Source organism: Patella vulgata, chromosome 5, assembly GCF_932274485.2.
Source record: "Patella vulgata chromosome 5, xgPatVulg1.2, whole genome shotgun sequence".
NCBI lineage: Eukaryota > Metazoa > Mollusca > Gastropoda > Patellidae > Patella > Patella vulgata.
In genome coordinates, this window is record NC_065883.2 from 80,380,102 (window position 1) to 80,407,990 (window position 27,889).

The 27,889-nt window shown below is 36.8% G+C and overlaps 2 protein-coding genes across 2 annotated transcripts; one reads left to right on the forward strand and one right to left on the reverse strand.

The window, feature by feature from the left end:
* Positions 1 to 124: 124 nt before the first annotated feature.
* On the reverse strand, positions 125 to 17,746 carry LOC126822545 (protein phosphatase 1B). The gene is made up of 6 exons (XM_050551491.2): positions 17,417 to 17,746; positions 11,655 to 12,514; positions 9,834 to 9,951; positions 6,318 to 6,426; positions 5,559 to 5,607; positions 125 to 4,789 (listed from the first exon to the last, which is right to left on the reverse strand). Exons 2-6 carry the CDS (start codon positions 12,504 to 12,506, stop codon positions 4,775 to 4,777), a joined length of 1,143 nt encoding a protein of 380 aa, XP_050407448.1. The 5' UTR covers positions 12,507 to 12,514; positions 17,417 to 17,746; the 3' UTR covers positions 125 to 4,774.
* A 3,475-nt stretch (positions 17,747 to 21,221) lies between these two features.
* Positions 21,222 to 27,378, forward strand: LOC126822551 (39S ribosomal protein L11, mitochondrial). Its single transcript, XM_050551500.2, has 4 exons — positions 21,222 to 21,393; positions 22,591 to 22,686; positions 24,206 to 24,299; positions 26,272 to 27,378. Exons 1-4 carry the CDS (start codon positions 21,256 to 21,258, stop codon positions 26,532 to 26,534), a joined length of 591 nt encoding a protein of 196 aa, XP_050407457.1. The 5' UTR covers positions 21,222 to 21,255; the 3' UTR covers positions 26,535 to 27,378.
* The last annotated feature ends 511 nt before the right edge of the window (positions 27,379 to 27,889 follow it).

Genomic DNA, 27,889 nt, shown 5'->3' on the forward strand with positions numbered 1-27,889 from the left:
CCAAACTTGATGAGTTGGCCTTGTCAAATAGACCTAATATGGTGGACCCAATCTATGACATTACACATAGACCTTGTTTAAGTACAGTTGTAGAGACTCTGAATCTAAACTCTTAATAAAATACTTCAAACTTATTCATTTATTTTCTAAATAATTACAGAGTTTGTTGTGAAATTTTATATTCAATAATTAACATACAAAATGAATATTATCGGCACTACTTAATCTAACTTGGTATTTATGTCATTAAGCCGCCATTGGTGGCAACTGCTGAGTAAAATTTAGTTGATGACGTCAACATGCGTTAATGACGTGACGTCTGTTCACGTTAAGTGACATTTGTTATACGTTTTTTAAAGAAAGTTTTACATGTTTTAATTCTTGCAATGAACTGAAAGATGATATCTTATCATAAACCTTGAATAAAGGACAGGCTTGGTTGAGCTACAACCAGGGGACCCTGTGATATTTTCAACCAGGGGTCCCCCATGCCAGCTTTATTCGGCCCTGATAAAGGAGTGTTATTTTGAAGGAGCAGCCCCACATATTAAAATTTACTGGAAGAAAGACTAGGCTAGACCTATTAAATACGTAAAACGCTGTGATACTTTTTCAAAGAAACACAAACTTTCAGTTTCTATGTTAGGGTTGACCAGTTGGCCCACAAGTCATCAAATACCATGCTGTGTAAGCCACTGGATAATCATGCCTACATCCATGATTTGAAGTCCTCAAACCAGGTAAATATGTTATATATTCTACGAGTTTAATTGTTTTTGGAAACTGGGGACTGCCCCTTTAAGGTTGATGGTACCAAGTAATAATTGTAGGGAGAAGAATAATGACAGAGTGTCTAGTACATCTCACAAGTTGAACTAATCAGGCCGAGACAAACAATCTGATTAAAATACAGATCTATATCACATTTACGGTTTTTATACTTTCGATGACCTCTACTCCATGAAGATCTGACCAGTGGAACGTCGCATCAGGGGTCATACGAGCGGCTTTTGACCCTATGACATCAGACTTTTGATTAACCAATCAGTGTTGATGTTTCTAGTCGGATACCCACAGTTCCGTACACCACACACCAAGAACTCGCCGTAACAGACCAAGTCATTGGCTAATCCATCACATCAAGCAGAACGCTGGTTATATAACAAGTCTTCCAGATCCTAGTGTAGTAAAGACAAGTAAAACGATAAAAAACGAAAAGAAATAGGATCTGTGTTTTAATCAGATTGTTATACAACTAACAGTGTTGTGGTCGTACAAACGGACCCTGGTTTTGTTAGGCTACGATTAGAGATACACCAACTAAGTATTAATATAAAAAACTGTTTCATTTTACGAGCTGACTAGCAATCACCTGGCAGGACAGATAAATCTGCATAGTTCCACATCAAAATAAACTTTCATATATTTCAAATATACAACAAACTTTAAAAAAAATCAGGTTCTGATGGTCGATTTTTACAATGTTCCTCTCAATTGTTGATTTTTCTAGTCGACAAAAGTCAAATTTGTACAATTTTTGGCCTAAAATGTTGATTTTGCTAATCAAATTCTGTCTGTAAATGTTCGTCTAAAACGTTGGTAGTGCTACAAAAGACATTATTTTTACAAAATATGTCCAAAATCTTAATCAAGTCGACTTGTCCGAAAACACTTATTATATCATTAAATATGCTTATTACAAATCAATTATCTAAATTTGTCTTTGCACACAAAATTAGCAGGCAACATTATTCTAATACATCCCGATTTCTTGATATTGTTCAGAATGAAAGTGATGAAAGTTATTTTGGAGGAGGTATAAAAATGGAGGAACGTAAGAAAGGGTAATTGTTGAAGAAATGATTCGACAGGTTTAGATTCCTAATACAGCTCACAGAATAAAACAGATTATAGGCTCTAATCAAATAAACAACATTTCAATCAACTCAAATTGACATAAGGTGATCTACAAATCAAGGTTAAGTTTCACAAAACAAATATAAAATAAACCGAAATGGATAACAATAATTTCTCTTTATATCATAAATTTTCTTTCTTATTTCAACAAAGAATAATCATACTAGATGCTTTCTATACATATGAGGCATTGTTTATAATATATGTATATATATATCAAGCCTCACCATTCCTCCGAAACCCTTCACTACGCGTTAACCTGTGAATCTGGCCAACTAAAATGTTTGATTTTGTTTATATCTGAAGGATTGGGGAACAGGCATAGTGTATATTAAACTCATCTCACTCTAGAACAAATGAATTAGGGTAGTCATACAGGTTTGTTCCGTATTAAAGCCATGGAAATAATTGATGGCAAAAAAATTGCCTATTTCTCCTAACCATTTCTGTCTACTTTTGAGTTTTTTCGATACTGCGTAAGAAATGACCTTTTCAGATTTTTAACATGGTGTCGCTCATACTCGATAAATCCATGAAATAAATATCAACAGAGAGAGATAGAAATCGGATTCAATGTCCACTCAACACAAACAAGGTCATTTCGGGATTAACATATGGTTCAATTTTATTTCAATAATTTGCTTGCACGTAGGTGTCTTTAGCAGTGGGAGTAAACTGGAGGGCCTGGAGAAAACCCACACGGTTGGACAAGCGACCCTACCCCTAAATAAATATAGACAGACATGAGTTATAGATGATAATTCCCTTTTAATAATTCAGAAAAAAGACAATTTCTTCTTCTTGTAGAAGGTCATCTTAAAGTGAGAAGCAATCAGACATTTTGGCCGAGAATCACGAGGTTAAAGAGTGTTGACAGGTTCGACAAATGGAAGTCATCTGATAATCAGCTGACTAAATATTATTCTATATATAAATTATAGCTTGTAATTATTAACTTATAGTGCTCACAATGGCGGAAATAAAGATATTCATTTATTTATTCAACTGATCTTACATTTAACATTTAGCCAGCTAGAGATTTAAGTATTTACAGACATTTCTCATGGAGTGAATATTCACCAGTATTTCATATTAACAACCCATCTACCAAGTCAAGATTCTAGCGTATTCACCAGTATTTTAGAGTGAATACTCTAGTGGAGTCACCAGTATTTTAGAGTGAATATTCTAGTGGAGTCACCAGTATTTTAGAGTGAATATTCTAGTGGAGTCACCAGTATTTTAGAGTGAATATTCTAGCGTATTCACCAGTATATTAGAGTGAATACTCTAGTGGAGTCACCAGTATTTTAGAGTGAATATTCTAGTGGATTGACCAGTATTTTAGAGTGAATATTCTAGTGGATTGACCAGTATTTTAGAGTGAATACTCTAGTGGATTGACCAGTATTTTAGAGCGAATACTCTAGTGGATTGACCAGTATTTTTGAGTGAATATTCTAGTGGAGTCACCAGTATTTTAGAGTGAATATTCTAGTGGAGTCACCAGTATTTTAGAGTGAATATTCTAGTGGAGTCACCAGTATTTTAGAGTGAATATTCTAGTGTATTCACCAGTATTTTAGAGTGTATATTCTAGTGTATTCACCAGTATTTTAGAGTGAATATTCTAGTGGATTTACCAGTATTTTAGAGTGATTATTCTAGTGGACTGATCAGTATTTTTGATCTATTTGAGTGTGAGCACTATAAAATAATAAAACATTATACCAACAATCATTATACAACTCCAACCAAACTAATGACAGATTTTCTTTAACAAAACAAACAGAATCAGAAGTTAGTTAGATTCTTTTCTCAATTTTTTGATTAATCAACAACTATACATACAATATGAGGACTGGGACCAAACAAATGTCATATGATACTATGATATATATATATATTGGTTTAGTCAATATCAATATATTAGACTGGCCCTTTTCTCATCTTTGACACATCTAGGCTGTTCCCTCGGATCTGATATTTGATCTAGCCTGAATAAAGCTGGTCACAGAAAATACTCTTCTACTATTAACCGTAAATACCGTGTCAAAATTGTGACAACAATCGCTTCAATATTACTTCTGGTCTGGGACCAATGAAATGTTGAATTTGGGCAATATCTGGGTAGGTAACGAGGGTAAGGCCGATATATCCCGGTAACATGCTTGAAGAATAAAACAGAGCAGCATAAAATGTCTGATAACCCCATGCACTCTATATAAATCTAATATTCATAATAAAATGTGCCCATGCAATTCCACCCGAGCAATAATACGCTAATAAAATGCCCAAATATGAAAATAACATGATAAGTATATATTATAGTGATTATTATGATTACAGAACAGACATTTGACCACCATCTTGTTCTAACCTAGCAACTGATGGTGAAGTGTGGCGACACCTGTGTTCTAATATTGATACTGTGGTTGATCAAAGGGGAGATAACACAATGATAGGTGGCAGTAAGAACCAGTTCAACGGCAGAACATATTCAGGTTCTGTCCATGCTGGGAGGGAAAAATGTCACTCTTGTATATTTCTAGGTGCCTGTTCTATTTGACTCGATTCAGAAACAGGTCAGCAATGTCTAACAGTCCATCAAGCAGGCCCTATTTTGCCCCTACCATAGAGTTATCTCCCCCCAATGGTGCATCATTATATAAATGAATAGTCTCAGTCCTATACAATACAATGTACAAGTTGAACAAATATGGCTGTGTTAAGGCCTTCAAGCCGATTCCCAGAGTTTATTTTGACGTTTGACCATATTAGGAAATCAGCTAATGTTTGTATATCACACTATAACTAGATTAGTCATCTTCAATGTGATTTTATTTTCAATCTAACCCTATTGACCTTCTTCCTGTAATAGAAAAACATATGGTATAAAATAAAATGGGGTTTAACATCCTACTTTATTACAACTAGAGAGATGGGGTTTAATGTCCACTCGACACAAACTAGGTAATTTCGGGACAAACACATGGTTCAATTTTATTTTAATAATTCGCTTGCACGTAGGGGTCTTTAGCAGTGGGAGGAAACCGAAGGACCCGGAGAAAACCCACAAGGTTGGACAGGCGACACTACTCTATGTCATACATACAACCGGGGAATCGAAACCACACCAGTTGACCTTATTTTGATACAGCACGCACATGCTAACCATTCGGCCATCCAACCCTCCTACGTCACACAGTGTGCTATGAGAGAAATTTTGCCCTGACACTTATGTTTCTGCCAATTCCACATGTAGATTTCTGAAGTCAACGGATCTTTTACATGCACATACCGAGTACATTTTTAGATCTATAAGGGAAATTTTGACTGACCAGCGGTGCTACGGCCTACTCTTATATCGAATTCCAACTGCCAAGGATTCTTTTACGTGCCCACCAATGTGTAGGCCTACACTGGGCCTTGGTTTTTCATCCCATCCGAATGACTATATATAGGTCTTCATCCTGCACCATTGAAATGGGGGGAACCATGTCAGAAAACCCTGATGGACTTTCTTGTTCAACGCAGGGATCCACCACATGACCTCCAGGTTAACAAACTAAGGTCTTACTCACTGAGCCACAGTAGCTCCCGTCACCCATAGAATAAATACAGAAAATAATAGAACTTACTTCTTCTTGGGGTCGTAATCTACGATAGATCGTTTCAATTAAAGTTCTTCTGTAAAGAGGATAAAAAAAAAAAGATTTAATATCATGTAACTAATGGCAACTAAATTTTTTGCGACAAGATCCCTAAAATTAACACACTTATATGGATATACTACTTCTGAACTTTATTAACATGCTTCGTATCGATACACATAGATACACATACAGATATCGTTACCAAGCAAATAATGATTAATTAACAAAAATGTGGTGCAATATGTAGATAAAACACTTTGAAAGCCATTTAGCAGATAAAACAAGATCCCTAATTAAGAAAATCAATTAACAGATTTTTAATGACAAATTAATACAGTTACACCTTACAGCAAGAGCAAAGGTATCTAAAAAATTGACGCGTGGAAAACAGCATCAGTCTCTGCCATTGTCAGGTATAGTTCCTCGACAGAAGTTTGTCTTTTTTTTCCTGATTTTATCAAAAGACAAATCAAAATGTCATGTACAACTAAAATTGTAATTTGCTGGAGTGTTTGATCAGGTGTCCTCCTGCCTCCTGGTTAAATACATTCAGGTAACTTGCTGGCGTGTGTGATCAGGTGTCCTCCTGCCTCCTGGTTAAATACATTCAGGTAATTTGCTGGCGTGTGTGATCAGGTGTCCTCCTGGTTAAATACATTTAGAGGTGTGGAAATTATTCAACTACAGATACCGAACGACCCAAGCTTCACCTGATCCCATGATAAATATTAAAGCTGGACTTACTTAGAAGCTATACCACCACCAGGAGGGAACATTTCTTCTAAAGTATTAGCTAAAACATGTACAATATATGGAAGGTCCTGATTTTCTTGCGGTTCCGTCTCCAGTATTTCTGTAATGTGTAAAATAGCAATGAGTACATGTAGGATTTTATAATTCAAAGTTTCACTCTTGGTTCCATTTTGAGTTTGTATTTACGACAAATGATCAATAATATGATTAAAACACAGGCCCCGTGTTCACAAAGCATTCTAAGACTTTTTACTCAAAATTGTTTGCCTAAACTATAGCCCTTTATAAAACTTTTGTTGTTTTAATATATCAAATACATTAAAAAGAAACTATGTGAAACGTTTTGTGTTTCTGGATCAAAGATATTTCTCATAAACAGTGATTGAAAGTTGAGTAAATTCTCAACTCAAGTCTGAGAATGCTTTGTGAACTTGGGGCCAGATCTTCGGGAAGAGTTGTTATCATTGACATGTTCTGAATGGTTTGAGGAATTAGCCAATGAAACGGTCTGTTACGGCGAGCTTTAGGCGTGTTTTGCATGGAACTGTGGGTAATCCACTAGTAACATCAATGCTGATTGGTTAATAGGGTCAAAAGCCGCTCGTATGACCTCTGACGCGACCTATCGCTACAACTGGTCAGATCTTTATGTACATGTAGTGTAGGCCATCAAAAGTATAAAAAAAAACGAAACGAAATATTGATCTGTATTTTAATCAAATTGGACATATATATATATATATATATATGCATTTATAAACTGTAACCTACCTTTGGTTCTTTATATTACAGAGAGAGAGAGCGTTTAATGTCCACTTGACACAAACTAGGTCATTTCAGAAATTACATATTGAAAAAATTGTTCAATTTTATTTCATTATATTGGCTTGCACATATGGGTCTTTTAGCAGTGGAAGGAAACAAGAGGACCCGGAGAAAACACACAAGGTTATCCAAAAACATTGAAACAAAGAGACAAGTTATCTATATAAATAAAATCAAAGATGCATCTAAGTATGTTCGCCCATTGCGCTTCGACACCGTGATCCACCCCATGATGTTTAACGTCCACTCGATACAAACTAGGTCATTTCGAGACTAACACATGGTATAATTTTATTTCAATAATTCGATTGCGCGTAAGGGTCTTTGGCAGTGGGAGGAAACCGGAGGACCCGGAGAAAATCCACGAGGTTGGAGGGGCGACCATACTCCTTGTCACGTACAACCGGGGAATCGAAACCCCGCCAGTTGACTCAATGACAGACCGTAGATACAGCACAGTGCGCACGTGCTAACCATTCGGCCATCCACCCCCCCCCCCCCCACATATGTGGTATCAAATTAACCAGCATGATCTTGTCAATGTTTTAGGCCATGATTTATTATTATTATTATTATTTATAGTGCGCCCTTTGATATAACATGTTCAGGGGCACTTTACAAAGTGACAATATAATCATAAATAAACAACAAGATTATGGACATGTTAACGATTGTATACAGAGTCAGTTAAAAGCCTGATTAAATAAATGTGTTTTAAGTTGTTTTTTAAAAGAATATAGAGATGTACAACATCTTAAACTAAATAGTAGATTATTCCATAAAACAGGTGCTTGATAACTAAAAGAGCTCTGACCATAAGAGACTAGTTGAACAGTTTTGGGCTTTAAAAGTAGTTTATCTGATGTACGTAATGTTCGGCCAGGTGTATAAAGTTCTAAAAGATCTGAGAAGTAAACAGGAGCTAAATTATTTAAACATTTAAAAGTAAGTAATAAAATCAATTCGATATTTATGAAGGTCAAGATCATATATTAGTTTAACACAGCTAAAAATCTTGTGTCTGCTGCTGAACTGTTTTACTCCAATTTATGGTTAATGGGGGGTAACTCTATTCATTATGATAATTAAGTTTAATAATAGTAACAGAGGATTTAAGCTAGCAGAAAAGCATGCAAGACAGGAAGATGTCGAGGAAGCAGATCTTGGGACCCGGGTGAAGTCGGACATTGAGCTAGGAATCTAATAATTCAAAATAAGCCAACAAGAGCGCAAAAGATCAGAACGAATGGATGACATGAAAAATATACAAAGCCTAATTTTTTGTGAAAAAAAAATATCACTACAGGCATACCAAAATTTATCATAATAAACGCCAGGGCCCTTATTCACGAAAACTTAAACTAAGATACAATTGAAATTTTAAGAAATACTGCAATTCGATTGGCTGATCAATATGCGGGTCAGCCAATCGAATTGCAGTATTTCTTAAAATTTCGATTGTATCTTAGTTTAAGTTTTCGTGAATAAGGGCCCAGATTTTAATTTATTTTTTTATCAGAGTAAGCACTGCGGTAAAACCATGTATGACAAGAGAGAGAGAGATGACTGGAGGTTAACAACCAATGCTATCCCCAGGGCATGACAATCATGGAATGGAATGGCGAGAAAGTTTAGAATCAACCAAACTTATGATTATGAAGACGGGCATAAACAATGGAATGTGCTATAAGAATAATTTAACCCAGGCAGTGGTGGTACATCCTACTCTTATTTAAGTTTCCAACTGTCAGAGAATTTTCAACGTGCTACCAGTGGCCGACACTACATGAACAAGAGCAATAAGCCTGTAAGTTTTTATAAAAAATCTCAAAAATTCCCAAAGTTTCTTCTGCTTACTAATGTCAAGAACAAAACACTGTGGGAGAGAGAGAGAGAGAGAGAGAGAGAGAGAGAATACAAACTAGGTCATTTAGGGACTAACAGATGGTTTAATTTTATTTCAATAATTTGCTTGCGCGTAGGGGTCTTTAGCAGTGGGAGGAAACCGGAGAACCCGGGAAATTCATGAGGCTGGACAGGCAACCCCTACTCATTGTCACATACAACGCTTGGTGATAAATGTAGCCTGTATATAATGTTCAAAAGAATGCAATGCAAAAGGGAGAATTTGGCCCAGGCATTTCTGCTTCTTCTTCTTTGAATTTAAACGGCTAAGGGATCACTAAAAATTAGAATCAGGGGCCTGTTTCACGAAATTTTAACTAAAGATAAAATCCAAATTTTAGTAGATATTCAATTTTGAAACACTGTAACACCCTGGGGGTAATAAGAATATACCTAGAACCACCCAAATCTTGTAACACCCTGGGGGTAATAAGAATATACCTAGAACCACCCAAATCTTGTAACACCCTGGGGATAATAAGAATATACCTAGAACCACCCAAACCTTGTAACACCCTGGGGGTAATAAGAATATACCTAGAACCACCCAAATCTTGTAACACCCTGGGGATAATAAGAATATACCTAGAACCACCCAAACCTTGTAACACCCTGGGGGTAATAAGAATATACCTAGAACCACCCAAATCTTGTAACACCCTGGGGATAATAAGAATATACCTAGAACCACCCAAACCTTGTAACACCCTGGGGGTAATAAGAATATACCTAGAACCACCCAAGCACTTTAACACCCTGGGGGTAATAAGAACATACCTTTAATTGTAGTTTCTATTTTTTCATCTAATTCTTGTTCCTTTTTTTGTGCTTCTTCTGAAACTTTTGGTGCTCCATTCATTGCCACTATGACGATACTCATATTATCTCTGCTGCCCTGAAAATATTCACCAATAATCACATGTAAACGTACAGCCCTGTCATAATAAACAAATATTCACCAATAATCACACGTAAATGTACAGCACTGTCATAATAAATAAACAAGCAAGAGAAACAGGGGACAATCTTATTTTTTCTTTCCGCCTAGTCTTTATCAAATTTCCTAATCCGGAGAATTTTGCCCAGACAGCAGAGCATTCAATTATTCTTCATCAAATTCCAACTGTCAACAGTTCTTTCAAATTTACGTGTATTTTCATCCCGATTAGGCAACACTTAAGACTGACGTAGAAACTGGACTTGGGAAATAATATCAATTTGAACAGATCCTAACCAATGGACATAATACAAAAGGACTCGCATATGATACAGTTGAATAAGGATCGGGGCCACAGTGGATTGGAGAGTTTCCCCATGTGTAGGATGATGGGTAGAACATACATGTAGATGTACAGTACACGGTAGAATGTTACTGCACTACAAAAACATCAAATTATTTGCACCACTTAATTTAAATTCTATTAATGATCAGCATTAGTATACTCCTATAATCCCTTCTCTATTATATATACATGTAAGTGTTACAAGATTATCAAAACGATAGCAAAATTTTCCCAGAAAAATACTAATTAATTATCAATTCCCAGACCAACAAGTGGACATTCAACTGCATCTTTCTCAAATTTTTACAAACATCTAGAAAACGAATTTATGTCGATTTCTACTTTCTGTACCAACTGGGCTAATAAGAATACGCATTCGTTTTTGTCCCATACAAACAACTAGACAATGTTTCTTGTCAGCTAAAATACATGACAACAATTTTAGCAAAAAGTTCCCCCGTATGGCCACACAACTTGTTTAAGTCTGGAAATACTGCTGGTTGATTTAGATAAATGGTACTTTGATTTTTAAAATCATCCATTTCCTTGAACCTATTGTTTAAGTTTAAATTTACAATGCTAGAGAGAGCATTATTTTCACCAAACTCCTGCCTTATACTGGCACCAACTCTCCAACCCCACCCAGGTATGGTCACCTTAATCTCTGACCCTATAATATAATGCCACCACCTCTCATTCAACATAACATCACTAAATATCCCAGCCTATGACACAGTCACTAATTCACCCAGCCTTCCACTGTCACTAATTCATGAGCCCACAACACTGTCACTACATGTAATTCTCCCAGCCCAGCCTAATTTACCCAGTCTACCACAATGTCACTAATTGTCCCAGTCTAAAACAATGTCACTAATTGTCCCAGTCTAACACAATATTAATATTTTTCCCAGTCTAAAACAATGTCACTAAGTATCCCAGTCTACCACAATGTCACTAAGTATCCCAGTCTACCACAATGTCACTATTTCTCCCAGTCTACCACAATGTCACTAATTGTCCCAGTCTATCACAATGTCATTAATTGTCCCAGTCTACCACAATGTCACTAATTCGCCCAACCTACCACAATGTCACTAATTCTACCAGTCTACCAAACTGCCACATCCAATACAAGGTCACCGATTAAGCAAGCCCTCCATACTGCAAGCTAATTGTCCATTCTTTTACACTGTCAACAACCCTATAACCTATTATGTGTGTAGAAAATGTCATTTATCCAATTTTAATAATAATTACCTCCCCTCACCATAAAAATTACTAGGAATTACCCCCCTTACACCATAAATATTACCTTATATAATGATGTATCGACTACTTGATTACAAATTTGTTCTAAACTTGAAGTCACTTGCATTCGGCTTTGGACAAATGCACACAGTTCCTCATTAGTCATAACGTCCCAAATTCCGTCGCAAGCCAACACCATGAACTGATCATCTGCATGTCGTTCCATGATAAATATTTCTGGTTCCGGAGAAACGAGTTGTTCACACGGACCTTTTCCTTCCACTTGTTTATATTCAAAATCTCCAAGAGCTCGAGAAACGGCCAGTGAGCCATTGACCCGCTGGATCATCACACTACCTCCGGCATTTTGAATACGTTCTTTTTCTATGGGATTAACTGGTTTATGATCTGTTGAACCAAACGCACATTTACCTTCACGGCACAGTACCGCTCGGGAGTCCCCACAATTAGCGAAGAAAACATGGCTAGGAGAGACGATCGCGCAGATCGCAGTTGATCCACTCTTATCTTCCCCGCTCGCCATTTCGGGTATTTTTCTCATTTTTTCATCGAGTTTCAGAAACCCAGTTTTAACCCCCTTTTTGACATCTTCAATAGATGGTTGTACTTCTGTCCCCTCCGTGATATCAATTTTACCACGGAAATCTTCGTTGGCGATTATATGATCAAGAAGTTGTTCAGCACAGTAAGCTGATACTTTGGCTCCAGCATGGCCGTCGAACACGGCGAAGAAGGACCAATCCTTAAGTCCTCCCGGAAGTCCTATTACAGCCGCATGAGCATCCTCCATCTCGACTCTCCATCCCTGCATACTGCATAATCCATATAGTAAACCATTACCGCAACCACCTTCATTGTGCTTATCTGTCTTTGGCTTATCAAGAAAGGCACCCATTTTTCAAACTGTAACAAAAAAATTAAATCAATAATCAATCAGAAAACAGAAACAAATGTCTAATTACGGCAGGACAATACACTAAGTCACTCTTTTGAAAAATATGTTTGAATTTTTTGAAATTATAGGTAGAATAAATTTGTGTTAATTGTGAAATATATTCGTAGCCTCGGGGTATAATCGACTATACAGACCACACATAGATGACATGTTGATTAATGTCTATTTAGTTTATGACATATTATATTTATAAACATATTAGTTACATTTTATTTCAATGGAGAAAATATGCCATGTTGTCAGTGAAATGAAATGGAATGGGGCTTAATGTCCTACTCCGACTGGGCTTATGAAGACGGGCATGTGCCATACAGTGTGCTATAAGGGAAATTTGCCAACTCTTACACATGTATCGAATTCCAACGTGCACACCATGCCATGTTTGAAGATAAGAGGATACATTGGGTTTAATTCTATTTGGCATAAGATAAACAGTCATTTAAAATCATTTTGGGACTAACATATGATATAACTTTACTTCGATAATTTGCTTGTGCGCAGCAGCCAAAAATGCACTGCACTTAATTTCACATACTGCCCAGTGCCATGTGCTTATAATTCACAACTTTTATCCATTATCAAATATTTACATGAAGAAAACCCTCTTTTACTACTTTCAATTTCTTTTTCAAAACACCTATCGGATCTTATCAAATTATTACAGTTATCACAATGAAGAAAGCCCTCTAGTACTACTTTCAATTTTCTTTCTAAAAACCTATTGAATCTTATCAAATTATTACAATGAAGAAATCCCTCTAGAGTAGAAGTTCCAATTTTCTTTCTAAAAACCTATCTATTTTTTCTCGGCTACTGAATTGTATCACAATATTAAAGTTTAAGTCTAACGTTACAAATGTCCTGAACATACAGTTGAGTAAGCATGGACAGAAAGTAAATAAATCAAACAGTTGGAACCTGTCTATATTCACTATTATAATAATTTATGATATAGTATATTATAATATATAATACATTAGGAACTTAATCTAATGTTTAGGCCTGTGTATTTATTAAAGGGGTAGACCCACATCCCGAAAAAGACCGTAAATAAAGGTGCGTTGAGCTACGTAAATTTAATAAGAAAATATGACGATGTGGTGTATTTGCCTGGTCTGAAGATTTGTTTCAACTTTACAATTCTTCAATTGTACACGGAGAGAAAGAAATGGGGTTTAACGTCCACTCGACACAAACTAGGTGATTTCGGGACTAACACATGGTTCAATTTTATTTCAATAATTCGCTTGCCCATAGCAGTGGGATGAAACCGGAGGACCCACTGAAAACACATGAGGTTGGACAGGCGACCCCTTCTCCTTGTCACGTACAACTGGGGAATCGAAACAATGCCAGTTGATTCAATGACAGACCTTATGATACAGCGTGCATGTGCTAACCATTCGGCCATCCAACTCCCCGTTCAATTGTACAAGTGGCTTTTTAATCGCAACTACTTGCTACTACAAAACCAACGTGTATATAAACATGATTATCCAGTCACTCCCCAACGAGCGAACAGAAATCATCAATTTCTATATATAAATTGTGGAAAGGTGGGTTGTTGAGTTGTCTAAAACGGGTGCGCTCTAGATCACAAGGTCTGTCATTGGGTCAAGTGGTATGCCGCAGCAGACGCATGATTTCAACCTCAAACTTGTGTGTAACAAGCATTAGTGGAGGATTACCCAACTTTGTAAGTTTTCTCAGGGACGCCCAGTTTAATTGCAGAGAACTAGTATAGATGTTTGCCATGAGTATTATATCTAATCTAGGTCTGCTTTCCTTTCTCTCGTCAGTTTAATTGCAGAGAACTAGTATAGATGTTTGCCCATGAGTATTATATCTAATCTAGGTCTGCTCCCCTTTGTTAAATGATTTAGTTTCTAGGCATGAACCCTAGTCACTAATATCTACCGTCGTCCTTGTCGGAGGAAGTATATTAAGTTAAAATATATAATACATGATAATCAATCCATGAATCCTAGTAGTCGTCGTCGTCAGAATTCAGTTGAAATATAATACATGATAATCTATCCATGATGATTCAGCAATTTATCAAATGTAACATGTTAATTCAATCATTAGTATTTTACTGATTGCAGCATGAATAACAATACCAAACTGCTTGTCACAAAAAAAACAAATCAATATTATTCAATTTAAATTAATCTATAAATTACAGAAGATAAAAACTCCTCCAATTTTATTATTTGTATTTCGAATTCCAACTTATATGGGTTCTTTTTTGTCCCATCCTAACAACTATACACTGTTCCTGTCCAGACTCTTTGTCCTGCAACACTGACTGGGAGGGAAGCCAAGTGGGAATATCCAGAGAACCGTGTCGACCGACATCGGGGTCGAACATGTGACCTCTTGGTTAGCAAGCCAAAGCTCTATTTACGGGGATGAAAATATAGGGACAGAAATTGGGTTTAACGTCCACTCAACACAAACGAGGTCATTTGGGAATAACAAATGGTTCTATTTTATTTCAATAATTCGCTTGCGCGTAGGGGTCTTTAGCAGTGGGAGGAAACCGGAGGACCTGGAGATAACCAATGAGGTTGGACAGGCGACCATACTCCTTGGCATGTACAACCGGGGAATCGAAACCACGCCAGTTGATTCAACGACAGATCTTATGATACAGCGTGCAAGTGCTAACCATTCGGCCATTCAAGCCCCCCCCCACCACCCCCAAGAGATGAAAATAATATCCAAACAGAATGAATGTGGTTAGTAAATTATACAGTCATCATAAATCAGCTGCATGTATTATGCAACATTTACTTAGCTGTAAAACATGTCACTTGTACGCTAGTTTAAAACATTAGTCATCTCAGCATTACTAACTACAGTGTTAGGTCACACAAACTTAAACTTCTTCAAGAACATTTGTTAAAAAATGGACAACCTGTGTCTCTAAAAAATCAAAAATAATTAAAAAACAATGCAGTATTGGTTGCTCTTTTCAAATGTTCATACTTCCAATTTTGAACTGTTAAACCAAACATTGCTTAAGCAGGATTGAAAGAGGCAATTTAGTTAGCACAAGCCCCAAGACCTAAAATAAATAAAATTGATTTGGTCCTTTTGCATGAAGTTGTGACCTAACTCCTACTAAAAAAAATTACAGAGTATAATAACTGGCTATGTTCATACTATAATAGTAAAATATGACCTATATCAAGCAAGCCATGGCCACATGGAAAATGATGTCAGCAGTTTATTCCTAGAGTAAAATATATTTTGTACAATTTGCAAGATGACATATCAATGCCCTGACAAAAGAAACTGTAAAGCACTTGAAAACCAAAATATAAGTCTCAATTGTTTCCATGGAAACACAAAAATGATTAAATCTGAGAAAGGCATAATTAATATAATAGGCTGATTCAGGTACAAAGTTTCATATCGATATTTTGAATGATTAAGATATATCCTGAGGAATAAAACTTTTTATACCAAAAACCAATTCAAGTTTCATGGAAACACAAAAATGATTAATAAATCCTGAAAAATTTCTAATTGTAAACTAAAAAGGCAGAATTGCCATAATAAATGGATTTAAATAAATGTTTATTAGTTTATGCCATGTGCCAGGTAATCTCGGCTTCTATAAACAGATACGATCCCGATCTGTTTCACAGAAGATAACAAAAGTCTTCTAATATCTCTGTAAAAGATGACTGCCTTCAACATGTGACGCCTCCTCAGGCAGCGTCAATCATTGGCTCAATGGCACGTCGTGCATTGTTTACATAAGACGTTATTGTCCGGGCAAAATGGAATCTTTTACTCATTTTAATACCTATTTACACTAAATAGGAAATAATTTTTACCTACAAATATTTCAAACGTCTTTATTTATTTTTCTAATAGATTCTACATAAATGTTTTAGAATTTAATTTGTCGGAGGAAAAAAGTTAATATTTGTGACTCATTAAGTCGCATCGATGTCATCCTTATCAGTGATTGTCGCGGCCTTGCGAATATTCACTGCTGATCAGTTTGACATGATCCTACTAGGATTCCTAGTTGGACCCACAAACCTGATTTCATATCAAAATATAAATCCCATCAACCGATGTGCAATTGTTCAAAGGACAAGCATGTCTGGTTTCATGTCGATTGCACTCGTGGCTCGGCTTTGAGAAAATATCCGGCCAGAGATTGGGGATGTGAGAATATCCCGAATTGCAATCGAGTGGCGTGGAATTCCGTCCTGTCAACCTCAACAACAGAGGTGGTGTGAGTAGAATCATGACGTAATTAAACACAACAAACGTTTCAGCACTCATGGATGGCCAAGATATTTTCTTATGCAGTCAAACCATGCTGCATTGTAAGTGTAAGCCAAAATCCCACTTTTAACTTGATTGTCACTATTTTGGGGATTTAGAGAATGCAATTCCGGAAGTTTTAAACAAGTATCCCTGTGGTCTCCTTGGCAACTTGTCAAAAAATAACCACAAAATATTCAATGTCAAATGTAATATGTACATATTATATAATATTTCAATTTTGAAGGAAACAGCACTTCATAAATTATCAACATCATGATCATATTAAAATTATCAACATCATGATCATATTAAAATTCAATGCCTTATATTACTGTCCAAATACTAAACACCAAATCATATTCTAGCATCTGCAAAATAATACTTGTTCAGGCGTGCATTTCCCCTCACTAGGCCTAGACTAATCAAGAAGAGGCCATCGAATCCTCTGGATGTCCCGGCCCCCTGAAGTGATAGCAGTGCACAATAATAAATAACCATTTTCTTTCAAATGATTTAAGCTGTCTGTGTTTCCAGAATAACGCATGCAGGATGCTTACCTTTCAAACCTAATAAATCACAATCGCATACATCAATTTAACCATAAACTGGTTCCTAGCGAAGCTCAAGGCGAGCTGGTTTCAATCGGATCTCAACTGCGAAAAATGTTTTTGTGTAGTTGACGCCATGACTGTTTTAAACCTAATAGAAAAGTTGTTTTTCAAACAAAGTCAGAATTCGACATTTTGCCAAATAAAGGGTATAATACAAGATTGCCTGAGGCTCAATTGAAATCAATACATATGCTTAGATGATCACATTTGTCCCCCTAAACACAGAAGTACAAAATGTTCAAAACGGTATCAGATCATGAAGCGGAAGTTAGAATGAGCATGCCCACCACAGAAAACCCGGATGTTGTTACTATAAATAGAGTGACGTCATTTACTTAAAATAGCAAATTTTCCGTTATTACGTCCGAAAAACCCCAGGAAAAATAGTATACAATAGGAAGTAGACAATAGATGGTAACAAAAAAATTGGATCAAATTCTATAAAGTGAATAGTTATAAACAGTTCTATTCAATGTCCTAACAATAAGATATCTTTTAAACACGTAGTGTGACCAACATTAAGATTATTTGTTATTGTATTTTCCCTTTTGTCGTGGGTTGTTTTCCTTGTGAATTTTTCATTTTGAGTTAATCATGGACGGTAGGCCTATCACATTTATTTCGACATTTATTCACTTGACTAGCCTATAAACAACTCTCTAGACATCGGATGGCCGATATTCAAATGGACATGAACATGGGTCCACGAAATTTAAAAATTTTCACAATAAAATAGATAATCGAGACTTGTGTCTATATTTTGGTTTCAAATGTTACAAAGTCAATTATTTTCACTTGACTAGCCTAAACTCTCTATCCTATCGGATGGCCGATATTCAAATGGACTTGAACACGGGGACACGAAATTTAAAAATTTAACAATAAAATGGATAATCGAGACTTAGACTCGATTGTTAAGTACCGTTAAGTACCATTCACGCTAGATCTTGCCCAAACTTACAACACCCATAATTTCGCTTTAAATAAAAGAATTTGAATGAAGTTTTAAATACATTCATTTTCCATTTTTTCCCTGTTATAGCGAGTTAACTGTCAGTTCAGTATTTAAATCTTATAACCCGTCTTTAACAATAACATATAATAAAAGCACTTAATATGACTATGCATACCGTATAAGGCAGTGGTTCTCAACCTTTTTTTTGCCAACGGCACACCTTAGAACATATGAAAATCTAGCGACACACAGTTATGAAGTTTCCAGGCAATAGACACCAGTGAATACTCAATTGGGATCACGTTTTTTTGCAATTTCTTAGTGTGTCGTTCAAAATTTCGCGGCACACTTTAAAGGGGGATCTCGTGGCACATCTCTGTGCCGCTGCACACTGGTTGAGAATCACTGGTATAAAGCGTTATCTTAAAAAATGGCATTTTACAACAGTGTTAAAGCAAAACTATATTTTCTATACACCAAAGGAATGATGGAATTGTTGAGTGCATTTAGTTCAAATATTTTAATGATCATAATTATTCTATAGTTTTATATTTTATGTCGGGTCTAAAAAGAAAATATGTTTTGTTGAGGTGCTGTATCTACGTTAATTTAAATCAATTTTAGCAACAATCAGAAAAACACTGTATAGCTGGGGTACCCTTCTGTATACGGAAGACTATACCCGATCGGCTAAAAAAAAACCGTCATGGTACCCGACTTCCCGTCTGCCCCTCGTCGAATTCCATCTGTCGAGGGTTTTTTATACACGCAAGCCAATTCGTACACTGGATCTTGGTTTTTCGTCCATCCGAAAGACTAGACGCTGTTCATTGCCTGGCCCTCTCTCCCACACTACTGATAAGGGGGAACCACGCTGGAAAATCCCCAGGAACTTTCTCGATCGGTCTCCCGGCTAGTAAACCAGTGCCTTACTCAATGACAGAGTAAGATTTAGATGAAAAGAGGCCCTATAGGGCATTTTCTCTCAATGACATATTATAATGGCTGATGAGTATTACTGAGCAAAATAGCTCAGCCATTGAGCATGACAGAAAATGACATCTAAAAGGAATCCTGCAAGAACTCACAAAAACTCGGCTTTCTACGGTGCAATATTTGTCGAACTGTAAAAATATTGTTTAGATAAATAGATACACCATATTGCATGGCGCGCTACAGACCAATAAAACACGTAACAATACACATTGTATATATTGTGCTATATGTAAATACAATTAACAGCTTGTAATTGCATCTAAAAGTGTTAATTAATTATAAACCCCAACATACATCAATATATCACTTTACTACACACCAATAAAACGAAATGAAATGGGGTTTAACGTCCTACTGTTCTGCTCCAACTGGGCTAATGAAATGTGGTTTAACTTCCTACTGTTCTGCTCCAACTGGGCTAATGAAGACGGGCATACATCATACAGTGTGCTATGAGGGAAATTGTGGCAAGACAGACGCTACCTCCTCTACTCTTACACCGAATTCCACCTGTCAAGGGTTCTTTTACGTGCACGCCAATGCCTACCGGGACCTTGGTTTTACGTTCCGTCCGAACGACTAGACAGCTGTTCTTGTCAAACCCTCCGTTCTGCGCCACGTCAAAATTTCCGAGGAACTTTCTTGGCCAACCAAGAGAGCGAACCCGAGACTTCCAGGCTTCCGAGCCATCGTCTTACTCACAGAGCCACCGCGAATGCCTCGCCAATGAAACAGTATTAAAATAGATGCTAAAGATGTCTATCATTCTCTGATTTACCGATGGCCAATTATTCTACATCATCAAAGTATACCTTTTTTAATCTAGATCAAACAGTCTGTATACAAATAAACTCACGGACCAAAACCCATTCATATATTTACTACTACTACGTCTAGTTTAAAAGCTTCGTATATTTAAATGGATTATGCGTGGTAAGAATAGAAGAAAATCCACCTATTGTTACTAAAATTGGACATTAGTAATGCATTACGCGTTCTACAGACATTCAGACCGACCACCCCCTACATGGCCCATATAATTCATTAATGAAAGGAGATAAAAATAAGACTGTATTGAACCCAGTACTATAAATAGATAAAAAGCTGATTTAATGTATTTAATACAGTCTTGTCATCCAATAAATTTCTTAAATCTTAAACTGCAACGTTTCAATGAGGGCATGGGCCTACCTCATCGTTGTCAAGCAAACATACAATGAAACATATCAGAAGATTAGTAAATGCGGAGGCATGCTAAAATAAAAATAGCTTTTATTCTAGATTTTCTGATCGCAAAATTCCTGAATAATTTTATTAAATTTCAGATTTATGAATCGATTAAAACATTGGAGGTATTTATAATACGCCCAAATCACGTGTGTATTCTAATTCTCGTTTGGCTGCCATTTTTATAAATTTAGCCTTTGGATTTAGGAAAGGGAACTAATCAATTTGAGGTCCAAATCTCGTGCATATTCTAATTCTGGTTCGGCATATTCAATTTCTTTCAACTGATTTCAACAACATAGGAAAAGGTACGAATCAATTTGAGGTACGAAGTGAGGTACGAATGAACTAAGTACGAAACAGCCAGGTTACGAAACAGCCTGCACCCCCTCATAGCCTGAAGAGGGGGCCGCGGTGTCACATTATTGAAATAAAATTAAACAATGTGTTTGTCCCGAAATGACCGAGTTTTTGTCGAGTGCCCGTTAAACCCAATTTAACCTGTCCTAAATATTCCACCTACACATAGAATCGAGTATGTATAAACCGATTGGGAGATTCTAGCTAATCAAGTACGGATGAGTAAAGGGAGATAACCAAAGGCAAAATGGCAGCTCGAGGTGGAAAGGTTGTTCAAGGAATGAAAAAAGCTGTAACTAAAGTTGTTCACCCTCCATTTATGAAGACTTACATACCTGCGGGGATGGCGTCACCTGCCCCACCCCTGGGACCTCAACTTGGACAGGTACATAAATAAAAATAGCAATTAATTCATGGTATTTCTTCTAATCGAATCACCATTGGATTGGTTTTGGTACCCGTTGCCGTTGTTTGGTGAAATTCCAAGTCCAACACATCACGTGTCGTATGGTGCGAATTAGTAGTATTATAAATAGAGTTCTTTAACGTCTGTTTGCACAAGAGTGATATCAAAGACAAGACCTAAGAGACCCAAAGCTTCTTCCTGTAGGGGGGATTGCATGCTCGAATGTATTGTATCATACGGTCTGTCATTGAGTCAAGTGGCGTGGTTTTCGATTCCCCGGTTGTAAGTGACAAGGAGTAGGGTCGCCTGTCCAGCCTTGTGGGTTTTCTCAGGGTACTCTGCATTCCTCCCACTGATAAAGACCCCTATGCACAAGCAAATTATTGAAATAAAATTGAACCATGTGTCGAGAGGATGTTGAACCCCATTTCTCTCTCTCCCCTCAATAAAATCATGTAGGCCCTACTTGATTCACAACAAATCAATAATTATTAATTTTTTTACCCATTATATTTGATGAGGTTACCCTTATAATTAGTGTAATAGGTCTTAATTTAATGAGGTTACCATTGTAATTAGTGTAATAGGTCTTAATTTAATGAGGTTACCATTGTAATTAGTGTAATAGGCCTACATTTGATGAGGTTACCCTTATAATTAGTGTAATAGGTCTTAATTTAATGAGGTTACCATTGTAATTAGTGTAATAGGTCTTAATTTAATGAGGTTACCATTGTAATTAGTGTAATAGGCCTACATTTGATGAGGTTACCCTTATAATTAGTGTAATAGGTCTTAATTTAATGAGGTTACCCTTATAATTAGTGTAATAGGTCTTAATTTAATGAGGTTACCATTGTAATTAGTGTAATAGGCCTACATTTGATGAGGTTACCCTTATAATTAGTGTAATAGGTCTAGATTTAATGAGGTTACCATTATAATTAGTGTAATAGGCCTACATTTAATGAGGTTACCATTATAATTAGTGTAATATGCCTACATTTAATGAGGTTACCATTATAATTAGTGTAATAGGCCTACATTTAATGAGGTTACCATTATAATTAGTGTAATATGCCTACATTTTGACTAGGCTTCTCTCGTATTTATCAAGCAATGATGATCATTTTATGGTTTTAAGCTCACTGTTACTTTTCTTTCTTTTTTTTTCAGAGAGGAATTCAAATTGCAGGATTTTGTAAAGAATTTAATGAAAGAACTGATAACATTAAAAAGGGTATCCCACTACCTACAAGAATAACAGTAAATGTAAGAAAATATTATTAGTTGAATTTGTGTTCACAGTCATAGTTGTTTGTATTTTTGAGGAGAGCCGAAAAAGGCTCCCCTTAATCAACAAATTGAAAAAATCGCTCCCCTAAAAAAGCTCTCCCAGTTTTGATAAGAAGGGTGGTTTAGAAATTAAAGAGAGTGATCTGATATTAGGGAGAGTGATTAGTTTTGTGTATGAGAAATGGTTCTGCAGATCAATAACTGCATGTTAGGGGGGGTCATTCATGGTTTCATAAAGTTTAATAAACCACCTATGACTTTGTAAAGGAGACATTCAGTTGCACGACAAGGTGCTCGAGAGCGATTGCTCGCCTATGTAAAATAATGACTGTGTTCTCCAGTGATGATTTATAACCCTATTAAGTTTTATTTGAGTAAAATCTTTATTCCAACAGGTGCTGCTATGTAAAAGTTGAATCTCTAAAAAGACTACCAGGCCCAAAATGATTCAATTCTGTTCAGTATACACAAAGATATGATTAATTCCCTGCAGACAGATGATATAAATAAGCCAATACCATCTTCTAAATGTTGTTTGGTTAAATCTTTTGATGGGCCTTGGAACAGCATAGTTAATGAAATAGCAAACTGAAAAATAAAACAAAAAAAAGCTCTGTTGTCACAACCAACAATCAAAATAACAAAGTATGCTATGAGGGAAATTTGCCCGGTCAGCGGCACTACAGCCTACTCTTTTATCGAATTCCAACTGTCATGGGATCTGTTACGTGCACGCCCATGTGTACATGGAACCTCGGTTTTTCGGCCCATCCGATAGACTAGACAGCTGTCCTTGTCAAGCCCTCTGTCTTGCTTCACTGACAAGGGGGAACCATGCTGGAAAATCAGGACACCCGACCTCCAGGCTAGCGAGCCAGCGTCTTACCTACTTAGCCAGTGTGACCCCCAACAAGTAACGAATGACACCAGCAACTAAAATATGAAATATAGTAATTGGATGAGGGGTCTTGTTTCAGTGATGTTTACAAGTCTTGACTGACCTGCTGAACAATTTACTTGTCAGTCAATCAGCAGGTCATAATATTAAAAATTGAATAAAAGTTAACTATAAAACACAAGAAATACTGGTACTCTTAACGTCTTTTTTCCGATGTGGTTTCCCCTTGTTGGTGGTGCAGGACGGAGGGCCTGACAAGGACAGCTGTCTAGGCATTCGGAAGATATGTAAAACCAAGTACACATTGGCGTGCACGTAAAAGATCCCTTGGCTGTTGGAATTCAATGTAAGAGTAGAACGTAGCGCAACTGTCTGGGAAAAATTTTCCCTCATAGCACACTATATGGCCTCTTCATTAGCCCAGTCAGAGCAGAACAGTAGGACGCCAAACCCTATTACATTTCTTTTGGGAAATAGTTTGAAGTGGAAGCACTCTATTGGTTCCAACCATGTTTTGTCAAGACAGACTTCCCTTAATTTGTAAAATGATTGTCTGGAATATTTTGTTATTTTAATTATTTGATTTGTGTGTTTCAGCCTGATAGAACTTTCAGCATAGTCATACACAATCCTCCTGTTACATACTTCCTCAAACAAGCAGCTGGTACACAGAAAGGGGTCATGAAAACGGGTATGTAACCATGGAGGTGTCTCTTGGGTCATTCTGTATTCTCTAAGGCAGTGGTTCTCAACCTTATTTGGGCACCGGCACACCTTGGGACACATGAAAAAATAGTGGCACACCTGGCTAAATTATAAATATATAGAAAATATATTTGAATTTTGCAAAATAAAAACACAGCTATGAACTTAGGCAGAAACAAGTTATAGACATATAGAATGACTCAAACCAAAAAAAAGAGAAGCACAGCTATGAACTTATCAGTAGACACCAGTGAATACACATTTAGGATCACATGTTTTTTTGCATTTTCTTTGTGTGCCGTTCAAAATTTTGCGGCACACTTAGGAAGATCTAGCGGTAAACTGGTTGAGAATCACTGCTCTAAGGAATGCTTGATCATTTAAACTTGGTTTCAGTGGGTACCAATAATATATATTCCATCGTAGTTGTACCACATGGCTAAGGGGTCCTTATATGGAGGGTGTCTGGTACCGTTTATGTATCATCAGGCAATTTGTCGGGACAAAAAAGTTGGTGGACAAAGATTAATTATTCGGCATTACTTTTGTTTGTACCTCGTTCGTCTATGCTAGCCCTAATTTTTGGCTCTTTCGTAGGGTCCCCCATGCCCCTGATAGCATAAAGTTGTGGTGGGTAACGTGTACAAGGCATGGTGTGCTTGATACATCTGTAATGGATGTTGTGAAGGCCTGGGTTTAGTTGTCAGGTGATAGTGAACCGGTACCTGAGATCTAACAGATATTCTCTCTCAATCTCATAGCAACTCTTCGTCCCACAACTTCAATCAGTATCAATAACTCTTTCCTTTATTTCTGCTACTTCTGAATTATTCAAATCTTTATAATGAATCTACTGTAGTAGAGATCTATTTGTTAAAATTCTATTATCGCTTAAAGTTGCATTAGTTACGAATCAACGGTAGCAATGATCTGTATGTTGAAATTATATTAAGCATTCTGGTGAATATGCTTTCTCCGTCAGAGCAGCTAAAATGTGGAATGATCTTCCAAAAACTCTTCAAGAGTCCTCTTCCATCCAGAGCTTTAAGACTAACTTAAAAACGTACTTATTTCAAAAATGTTTTTGAACTGTTTTGTTGTGAATGCGCTTAGAAACACTCACGTGTAATGAAGCGCTATATAAATCGAACAATAATAATAACCAGGGTCCTGTTTCACGAAATTTTAACTAAGATAAAATCCAAATTTTAGTAATTCGATTGGATAATATCAGACTGATTTTAGTGCTTACTTCTTAGCCAAAATTGAAGTAATTACTAAAATTGGATTTTATCTTTAGTTAAGATTTCAAGAAACAGGACCTAGTTCTACAATCGGATTAAAATACACATCTATATTTCTTTCGTCTTTTTATACTTTCAATAGTCTACACTACATGAAGATCTGACCGGTTGTACTGGGAGGTCGTGTCAGGGGTCACACGAGTGACTTTTGACCCTGTGACACCAGACATTGATTAATCAATCAGCGTTGACGTTCCTAGTGGATTACCTACAGTTCCGTGCACCTCACGCCAAAAACTCGTCATAACAGACAGTTTCATTGGCTAATCCCGCACATCATCCGTGCGAGAGAGAGAGAGATTTAACATGCACTCGACACAGACCAGGTCATTTCGGGACTAACATGGTTCAATTCTATTTCAATAATTCACTTGCGTGTAGGGGTCTTGAGAGAGAGAGAGAGAGAGATGGTTTAATTTTATTTCAATAATTCGCTTGCACTAGGGATCTTAAGCAGTGAGAGGAAACTGGAGAAAACCCACGGGGATGGGCAGGTGACCCTACTTATTGTCACGTACAACTGGGAAATCGAAACCCCACCAGTTGACTCAATGACAGACCGTATGATACAGCGCGCACATGCTAACCATTCTGCCATCCAACCTCCAGCAGACTTAGAAGTTTTATTTATTTGATGTGTTTGTTTGTTCACAGGTCATGAAACAGCAGGAAAGGTCACTTTAAAACACGTCTACGAAATCGCAAAAATAAAAAGTCAAGATCCAACTTTTGAGAATGTCCCGATGGAGTTGATATGCCAAAAAATAATAGGAAGTGCTCATAGTTGTGGCATTGAGGTCGTAAAAAACCTGACCGTCGAAGACTATAGTCAGTTTATTCAAGACCGTCAAGTAATTTTAGAACAACAAAAAGAAGAATTAGAAGAATTACGTCAAGCAAAGATGTTACGTTTATAGAATAGAATAAGTGTGGATTTAATGAGGACAAAGTCTGTATGATTGAAATGTACTGTGCCATTTTTACTCAAGTAAAAGTAGAATTATATACTGCAGTGTAAGGGGTGGGGCGCTGTATAGCTCCCAAAAAGCAATATATAATTATAGGGGTAGCAAGTGGGGTTACTCGACTGAGCATTGTGGGATAGAATTATCTCAATCCCTCATCAGGTGTCAACCGAGTAAACGTTGAATATGGCTACTATCTCTCGACCAATCACTATGGCTGTAAGGTTTTATCATGTCGTGATTTCAATCAAACCAATTGTATTTTGGGATAGGTAGAACTGTGACAGAACTCAATTCTGTGTTACTTAATTGCAGTTCTGTCAAATCACAACATTCTAGACCGACGATCGAGCTTCCCCCCACCCCACTCCACCCTGTTACATGTGATTGACTTTTATCAATAGTGATATAAATCAAGGTTCTGTTGGGTGTCAGAAATGAAAAGCCATCCCTTCCTTCAAAACCTAAATACAAGATTACTAGTATTTCTCTTCATTTTACTTCATTTAAGTTACCAAAGAAATCTACACAAGACTAATGTGAAATAGATTTGATATAGAACTAATGTTTAATTTGATAAATCAAGATAGGACTCGTGGGAAATAGACTGATATGGAAATAATGTTTAATTTGATAAATCATGTAACTAAAACAGTGCTAGATGTTTGTCACCTTGTAATAATAAAACTAGTAAAATAGGCCAGGTGACACCCCCCCTTGGATCTGCGCCTGACAATGCTAGAGGTTGTCACCATGTAATAATAAATCAAGTAAAATATTACTTTTATATAAATTTCATATTGTTCTGTGTTATCACGTGGAATTTTCACAACATCTAAATTATTACGATTCATGTTTGATGTCGCGTCGTGTAGCACCAGGAGGAGCTGCAGTGACTTGATACTGGGTTGTTGTATCATCAGGAGGAGCTGCAGTGGCTTGATACTGGGTTGTTGTATCATCAGGTGGAGCTGCTGTGGCTCAGTGAGTAAGGTGCTGGCTCACTAACCAGAATGTTTCACGTTCTACACCCATGTTGGCTTAGAAAATTCCTCCATTTTCTCCTTGTCTGTAGTGCAGGATGAAGGGCCTGGCAAGGAACAGGGTTCCCCATGTACATGTTGGTGTGCACATAAAAAAAAACCATGACATTTGGTTAAATTTGAAAGATGAGTAGACCGGAGCGCTGACGTCCGTGCAAAATTTCCCACATAGCACACTGTATGACATATGCCCGTCTTCATTAGCCCACTTTAATACCCGTTTCATTTCATTTTCAAGTATCTATTCAAGGTCCACCCTGTACC